At 37.9% G+C, this 9,350-nt stretch overlaps 1 protein-coding gene across 1 annotated transcript; it reads right to left on the reverse strand.

Annotated features, from left to right (window-relative positions):
- Positions 1-7,095: 7,095 nt before the first annotated feature.
- On the reverse strand, positions 7,096-8,934 carry LOC140892887 (rhodanese-like domain-containing protein 10). The gene is made up of 2 exons (XM_073301921.1): positions 8,415-8,934; positions 7,096-7,524 (listed from the first exon to the last, which is right to left on the reverse strand). Exons 1-2 carry the CDS (start codon positions 8,861-8,863, stop codon positions 7,317-7,319), a joined length of 657 nt encoding a protein of 218 aa, XP_073158022.1. The 5' UTR covers positions 8,864-8,934; the 3' UTR covers positions 7,096-7,316.
- Between the last annotated feature and the right edge of the window lie 416 nt (positions 8,935-9,350).

A 9,350-nucleotide genomic window follows, 5' to 3' on the forward strand; every position in this document is an offset into this window, starting at 1 on the left:
CGAAGATCAATCTTCGAATATACTGACGATCCCTGCAATTGATCAAATAAATCATCGATACGTGGTAAAGGATAACGATTCTTTATCGTTGCTTTATTCAATTGCCGGTAGTCAATACACAATCTCATCGATCCGTCCTTCTTTCTGACAAATAAAACCGGAGCACCCCAAGGAGATACGCTCGGTCTGATATAACCCTTGGCCAACAAATCTTCAAGTTGGTCTTTCAATTCTTTCAGTTCAATCGGTGCCATACGGTAAGGTGCTTTCGATATCGGCTGTGTACCTGGCATCAATTCGATACTGAAGTCTACCTCTCTGTATGGTGGCAATCCCGGAATCTCGTCAGGGAATACATCTGTAAATTCGCTCACCACCGGTATATCAGATAACTTCGGACTACTCTTCAGTACATCAACAGCATAGATCAGAAATCCTTCTGCTCCTTTATGTAACAAGTCAGTCATAACAATAGCAGAAATCAAAGGAATTCTAGATCTTGAACCCTTACCAAAGAATTTCCATTCATCGGTCATCAGTGGTCTGAATCTTACTATCTTCTGAAAACAGTCGACTGTAGCTCTGTACTTGGTAAGTATATCGATGCCAATAATACAATCAAAATCAGATAATCCAAGAACAATACAGTCAAGTTCAACTTCATTCCCTTCGTACTGTAGTATACAACTTCGCACAGATTTCACTGATACTATACCTTTTCCCAACGGTGAAGATATAGAAACTACATTATCTAATACTTCCACAGGTAATGAATGTAATGCAACAAAGTGTTCAGAAATGAAAGTGTGTGACGCACCAGTATCAAATAAAACGTATGCAGGATAACCAGAAAGATAACAGTTACCTGCTATAACATCATCAGGTGCCGCCTGTTGCTTGCTCTTCTGTTAGTGCAAACACTCTTGCTTGTTGTCTCGGAGGTTGGTTCACTATCTGACTTCCTCCTCTTCCTTGTGATGCAGGTTGTGACTGAAAAGAATGCACAGTAGTTCCTTGCCTTTCAGTCTGAGCTACTGATCTCACTGATCCAGTACCCTGAGCACCTTCAACTCCTCTCTGTGGACATACTCTTGCATAATGTCCAGTTTTGTTGCAAATATGACAGCTCCCAAAAATACCTCGGCACTGTTCAGTGGGATGGCGACCTCCACACTTAGTACAACTATCATACCTCTGTCCAGGTCGAGACTGTCGAGAACCACTGGAATTTGAGGAACTACCACTACCTGCTCTCTTGAACTGTTTGCTTTTACTTCTAAAGAAGCTTTTCTTCCCACCACTACTACCTCCAGCTTCGAATCGAGGTGGCTGTGGAGTCGGTGACTGTTCTGGTTGCTTCATAGGTTGAGGAACAAATTGAGGAACAAACTGGGCTCTTCGGTGCTTCAATATCCCAGCTTCAGCACCTTTTGCACGATTAAGAGCATCGGCAAAAGTATTCGGTCTTCCGGCATTCACTAACATAAACACGTCAGGATTCAAGCCATTGATAAACTGATCGGCTTGTGCTTCGTCACTGGCAGCAACATGAGGAGCAAACTTCATCAAGCTTGTGAATTTTGCAACATAATCTTCGATATTCATTTGGCCCTGTTGCAAACTCGCAAACTCCGCTCCTTTGTCCTTTCGATAAGATACAGGAAAGAAACGTTGAAAGAAAGCAGTTCGAAATAAATTCCAAGTAATAGCGGTACCTTGGCTTTCATATGCTTTCTTCGTTGCTATCCACCAGTTCTTTGCTATGCCATGAAGTTGGTAAATGACTAATCTTACTCGTCTTTCATCAACATAATCAAGTGACTCAAACATCTGTTCTATGTCTTCCAGCCAGCTTTCACATTCTATAGCATTCTCAGTCCCTTGCAGTGTCGGTGGTTTAAACGACTGGAATCGCTTCAGAAGTTTTTCCATCGGAGTAGCTTCACCATATAAATCAACAGAAGTACTCTGTCCATTTTCTGGCACTGTCACTGGCTGTATTACCGGTTGTGCAGCATTTGTCTGTTTTGGCAACTGAGTAGTGACCGGCAAAGGAGTAGTCACTGACGGTCTCAGTGGTGGTCGTCCTGGTCTTCGTGACATATCTGATAATCAAATAGATCAGTGAACAGTTCATCATATCGTAATACATTTTTGTTTCAGTCCCTCCTCTGATTAGCACTGAATGCCTTCTCAAGAGATCGAGTTCTGATTCATACTCATTCAATTCATGCTATTACTTCAAATAATAAACACGCATCAAGAATAAATAAATCAGAATAGAAGACTCGATCTACCCCTCTCATCTAGTTCAGTCCAGAACCTACGCTCTGATACCACCTGTTGTGGGGACCTCGGGTTGTTAATCTCATTCTAAGGGCAATAATGATTAAGTATCATTAGTCAAACAAGGAAGGATGAAGTAACAAGCCAAGCCAAGAACCAAAAATTTTTTTTTTTTTTTTTTTTTTAAAATGGGGTGCGCTCGAGCGGCCATAAAGCGCCGCTCGGGCGCACCATGTTGCTAACAAAGTGAAAGTTCTGCCTGGGCTGCGCTCGGGCTGCTGTTTTTGGCAGCTCGGGCACAGTCCTGGACAGAGTTTTTCCCTCGAAAAACATGGCTCCCAAGCTTGCTTCTTAACTTCTCCAAACCTGGTTTTTAGATCTGAACATATTCAAATACATCTAAACAAAGTCTCATACAATGGTACATGTATTTTCTTACATCATCCAAGTCGCTAAAAGATCACAAAACGACAACAACTTAAACTAGATCAAGTTTGATACATGTTTTCCCATCGTAATACATATGTTCAAAACCAAGGAAACCAAACATCTAAAAGATCAAAGTATCATCTACAACCCGAGTCCTCACATGCTCGACTCTTTATCCCAGCTGTCAATGACGTCGATGACCAGCTTCTGCCCCCTCTGTTGTCATGCACACATACAAAACAAGACAACAGCCGGATACACTCCGGTGAGATACAATCTCAGTATAATCGACATATCGAAAAGTGTTAAATAAATCATATCGACTCTATTTAAAACTCGACTCAATCAAATAGAGTAATACGCTCTTCGTATAGGAATTGATTCATTAAACTTCGAAGCCATCAAGATTCGTATGCGATCTTGACATGGATATCCATCTATCGAGATATAATCGACTCGAAAATCAGGTTAATCGTAACCTGGGCTTATAATCAATTCAATCTATCAATATATCCACTCGAATATAAAGATCCACTACCTGTGATGGATCGACAACATCGAAATCAAATCAAATCAAAACAAGTATGTGATTTTATCGGGCCCAACTCAAGACACGTCGATCTTGAGTTTCAAAGTCCCTTTCAAAACGATGTCGTCATTATACCTTCGTTTATCGGATTCTGAGCTCTTCAAATCTGTAAAAGATAATCAAGATATACATATCAAACTTCATTTCACATTATCGCTTCAGAAACAAGTCAAAACCATAAGGAATTCATCGCCCAATCGCATTTCAAACCTCAAGAACACTTCTTCGGTACAAGGTCGAAGTCTTGTGTCGTTTGTGCTGTTTCTTCAACTGAAATTGAAACAAGAAAATTGCTATAACAACCATAAAATCTCCATAACATATTCAGTTTCAAACTTGGCTATCAACACAGTCCAACAACTCGACCTAAACGGCGTAGTGATTCAAAATCGGTAACCGATACGGTATCGCAAACCATTTCTATCAAATTCTTCAATCATACGTACATCACAACTCATAAACCAGCTGATATATAACCTTTAAAACAACATATAAATGTCCATAACAGTTGGTTCACTTGCTGGAATCAAAATCGAATACAACTATCGCAAGTTCATCAAGCCGGTTTCAATAGATAATCATAACAAGTTCAAGAACAAGCATACAAGTTCAGAATCTGATCTCTGCCCCATAATGATTTTGAAATCAACATAACAGAGCATAAAACTTACACGAGATCAAAGCCCTCGTCGTAAGGATTCCAGAACATCCAACGGAATCGAAATCAGACAACCGTAGCAAAAGTTATCGCGAAAAGAAAATCAAACTTGTAAAGGAAATGGAAGGAATCGGGTGTGCTCGGTTCTGAATTTCTGAATTCTGATTTCTTTTTTTTCCTTCTTACACGTTTTTCCCTCTCCTAAATATAGCAAATCAGATAAGTTAAGAGGAAATTGCACTTTAGTCCCTCCATTCTTCGGAAATTGCAATTCAGTCCTCAGCCCTTAGTTTTATTCAATTTCAATCCTAAATAATTTAAGAATATTAGAATTTAAATCAAAACTCTAATTATTCCCAAATTAAATATACTCGGATTAAAATTAAATAAATTCGGATTAATATCAATTAATCCCGGGCCTTACAATAGAACTTTAGGAACTTTGTTGCGCTCTATCATTAAAGAAAACTTGAAAATTTGGGAAGAGTGTTTGCCATTTATTGAGTTTGCTTATAATCTTAGTGTACATTCTACTACGAGTTTTTCCCAATTTGAAATTGTTTATGGTTTTAACCCATTGACTTCGTTGGATTTGATGTCTTTACCTATGAGTGAAAGAGTTAACATGGATGGTAAGAAGAAAGATGAATTTGTTAAGAGCTTGCATGAAAATGTGCGTGAGAATATTGAGAAAAAAAATCTGCATATACTAAGCAAGCGAACAAAAGAAGAAAGAATTTGAGCCTGATGATTGGGTATGGCTGCATTTGCGGAAGGAGCATTTTTCGGAGAAGAGGCGTTCAAATTTGTTGCCTAGAGAAGATGGTCCATTTCAAGTCCTTGAGCGAATCAACGACAATGCCTACAAACTAGATCTGTCAGGTGAGTATAATGTGAGTACTACTTTTAATGTTGCTGATCTTTCTTTGTTTGATGTAGGTGAAGAACGAGATTTTAGGACAAATCTTTTTCAAGAAAGGGAGGATGATGCGATCATGGACAGCTTGCATGTAGATCGTATTACGGAGAATGTGAGGGATCCATTAAAGTTGTCAGTCGGACCAGTTACAAGGAGGCGAGCTAAACAGTTCAAGGAAGCTCTTCAAAATATGTTGATAGATTACCAAGAGAGCGATGCAATATTCGGAGTTCGTTTCAGAGAAAGTTGTAATGTCTTGGAAGTGCACGGAAGCCTGGAGGAAATAGCGGAATTGCCAAGCAAGAGTTCGGGTAGGAATTCTCGCGCCCCAGCGAATGATTATCCCGCTCGATTGCGAGAACCAAAACCAGTAGCATCCAGTTTCGGGCGCACTCGAGCAGGCATTGCGCGCACTCCAGCGCGAAAGCAATTCCAGTGAAGGCCATATAATAGCACGCTCGAGCGGGGAATACTTGCGCTCCAGCACGAGATCACTGATTGCACACATTTGGAGGTGCTTGTGTGTGTACGAGATTTTTTAGTATTTTATTATGTTACTTATTTAAGTGTTTTGGTTTATTTGAAAATTTTTCTATGATATTTTGTGATATCTTTAGCATTATTTTATATCTTTTTGAGATTTAATATAAATAGAAATCTACATTAATTATTGATACAATAGATTAATTTGATTATTGATTTTTATCAGTCTAAAATTCTCTCAAGAATTTTTTTGAAGCTTTGGCTTTGTTCAAATCACACCTATCGAAGTAATTTTTAACTTTATGGCGTTTGTCAATTGTTCTTCATTGAAGATTAACATAAACAAGTTACCTGAAGGTCTCATTGAATTCAAATTGTTTCGTAATTTTTATTGTTAATCGTTCATCAATTAAAGGTGAAAATTCAATTCTATCTTTTGTTATTTTCCGCGAGATTATACTTGTTTTAAAAAGATCGAAAACATCAATTAAGTCTTGTGTTTAATTGATCTGAGGGCACAAATTTAGATATTTTCGTGTTTGCTTTTCATTAATCAACCAGGTTCATATCATTGGGTTTGAACTTTGACATTATTTTGGTTTATTTCCGCTGTTAGTTATGTTTATCATTTTGTTAATTAAATTGCATGCTTAATCAAGTTTAGCAGACGGTGATCCAGGTTGGGTCACTACAAGTCAAGATAATCATGCATCACTAATACTGATTTAAATGCTTTAATTAAGCTAATAGATACTCCCTAACACTAATAGGGATCTCGGACTATTCTTGCGTCCGTCGTTAGTCCGCTGATGTCGGAGGCCCTGACCCAAGCACATCTCCGTTACAAGCTCCGTAGCACCTCGCTATCGCCCGACCCTCGAGTATAAGGCTAAGAATAAACACTGAAATAAACTGAAACACCTCCGACACACACTAATTGTGAGTATCTCGTTGCCTATTTATAGGCAAGGGTTCGAAAGTTCCGAACTCACGTGTCTTCCAGTGTCGAACTGCCCTGTTCGGAAACTCCGATCTCTATCTTCGAACGTTCCGATCTCATGCATGTGATTACGTGTCAAAACGTTGACGACACGTCACTAGTGCGCATGGCCTAACCTTCAGATGTTCAGATATCTGGTTAGAAAGTTCCAAACACTACATATTTTAACTTCTCACAAACTTCAAAATAATTCTTTTTTAATAAGTAAAAGACTCCAAAACATGCATTTACAGTAAACTCCTTGTTTCATAACTATAACCAGCTGCGTATAACCCAGCCTAGCCTGTGGCTAATTTTATAATATATATTTATATTTATATAAATATTAAAGTAATTTTTTTCATTATTAATTTGGTCAAGATTAATTCTATATTTTTTTTAAAACAGTAATTTTTGTTGATACAACTGAGCATTATAGGATAGTTAAAAATGTACTAATTAAATTGGTGATTTAATAGATAATAAATAAATTTAGCAAGAAGCTATTGAAGTAAACATTGTATAGCCGAAATTGTTTGATTGAATGATGCATTATATACTTTCTACTTTTTGATTACTTCTTTTGTGCATTTAGTTTAAAAAATCTATTATTATAATATATAATTATTGTGTATCTCTATATAAATTCTTAAGAATAATATTTTTCTAATAAAAGTGCATAAAGTTTTTTTTTTAAAAAAATTATATCATATGAATATAATATATATAAAAAACCTTTAAAACGCATCCTGTAACAATAAACCTTTCTAATTTTTTTTTGAAGCTAATAATAAATCTTTCTTAAAACCATAAACTGCATCCTATCAAAAGATGGAGTTATTTTCATACTAGTTAGTCTATGTGGCAGTCCGGTGGTCTCCAGTAGAATGAAATCAAGAAATCATACGATAAATGCATACAAAATTACAAAAAACAAAAATCCAAAAAAAAAAGAGAGGCTAAAATGGACGTCTCATTTGTTCCCGTCATTTCCCACAGATTGTAATGCAGTAAGCAACTTGAGGAAGATGTAGGATGCACCCCCGATGGTGGCATATTGCAGCTTCTCAGTTCCTTCAACTTTTCGGAAGTCGTTATCCGTCGCACGGTTGAAACCTCCGGCCAACCACCCCAACTTCTTGTATCCTCTTTCGTGCAGTTTCGAAACTGCCAACGCAGACCTACAAAGTTTACTTGTTCATCTATCCAGAGAGAATGGATCGGAGTTAATTAATATGCATGTGTATGCAAGTGTAGTACTATATTTGTTTTATCATTAGACTTCATTTTTCTAATGAGATATACATATATCGTTTCTTCTTACATGTATGCCAAGATATATATATATATTTTTTTTGAGATAGTACCGATAGAGGCACTGCCTTGAAGTAGATGTGACGGTGAATATTTACTATTAGTTTTTAGTGGACCCAGCATGTATTGATAAATGAGGACTTTTAAATCTATCATGAGGGTAATGTCTGTAAAGGTAGGTTGAAATAAACCGTATGCCAGAGTACCTATTCGGTTAAATTTATTTTTAAACGGATTATTATCTTATTATTAATAGCACTACCACACGCACACGCGATGTTGTATAAATTAGGAGATCGGATGAAAATTAAGAAATTTGAAAATTATGGAATTAAGTGGCTAAAGGATATATATTTTCGAAATTTTCAAAATTTTTCACCCACCAATATATATACCAAAAATTGGTTACTTCAAAATGTTTAATTTTAATTAACATGGTATGGACATATAGAGTGGTTTATGAGCCCTTATAAATTGTGTGATCGTATTTTAAATATGAGTTAATAAAATGTTCGAATCAAATAAGTTAACATCACTTGGAAAAAATTTTCATGAACACACATTGTATCATGGTCGACTCCTCCACTTTTTGCTCAGACTTAACATTATTTATTCGCAAAAAGTGGAGCGCTCAAACTACAAAAATTAAGAAATGGACTATACTATATACGACACATTGCATCGATAAAATGGCATGCAATATATAATCACGTACACACAAATGTAAACAGTACTATATATATAATTCCAATATTACCTTAATCCCTCTCCACAAGCCACAAGAATCTTGCCATCCTTATCAGGAACAATCTCCTCCACTTGGCCGACGAAATCCTGATTCATCATCGTGAAATACTGACCCGTCCACAGCCCGATGTACCCGAAATGCACCCATTTCTTTAACAGCGTGAGGGGGCTGTTATCCTTGTCCTCCACGAAGAGCGGCACGTGCAGGGAGCCCGAGACACGTGCCCTCTCCCGCTCCCATTGCGGCCTTACGTCGAGCAGTGCGTAGCCGTGGGATTCGATCGCCGAGGATGCGTCTTTCGGCGTGATGGGGTTCACGGCGCCTGACTGGATCAGCTCCTGGGCTCTCCCGCCTAAGACGGAGTTGACCGTCAGAGAAGCTGCGCGCGGCGCGGCGGTGGAGAGCGGCCGCCGGAGGTGGGTGGGTGGTGGGTGGTGATGTCTCAGTTGGATTGCCATTGTAAGATGGGCATTTGCAGTGCCTGTTGAGCGATGGTGAATGAATCTTATCTTTAATTAGCTCGATCGTCTTGTTTTGAACCTCTTCAAGTGACAGCGGGGAGAATTTTAAGATTTTATTTATTTATTTATTTTTTATAATACGTAGGCAACTGTAGCTGGTTTTTAATGTAAAAATTGAAATCGGAAAAGAGTTATCTTGGTCATTTTGAGATAATTTATCAAAAAATTAAGGGCATCTCCAGGGCTCTATGTGAGTTTTTTGTGTTCTTCGTTGTGCCACATTGAAAATATAAAAATCAATTATTTTCTCCATAATCAAAAAACCTTCCAAAAACTTTTTTTGTGCACCCCACACCCCATGTTTTCAAAACCACACTGGATCGATCGGTTCAACCTGGAATCAGTCACAGGTCCGATCCGAAATATCCAAAAAAATTGTATTAACGGTTAAACCGGCCAGAACAGGTCAAACCCGGTTCAACCG

This window comes from Henckelia pumila, chromosome 3 (genome assembly GCF_033568475.1).
Source record: "Henckelia pumila isolate YLH828 chromosome 3, ASM3356847v2, whole genome shotgun sequence".
NCBI lineage: Eukaryota > Viridiplantae > Streptophyta > Magnoliopsida > Lamiales > Gesneriaceae > Henckelia > Henckelia pumila.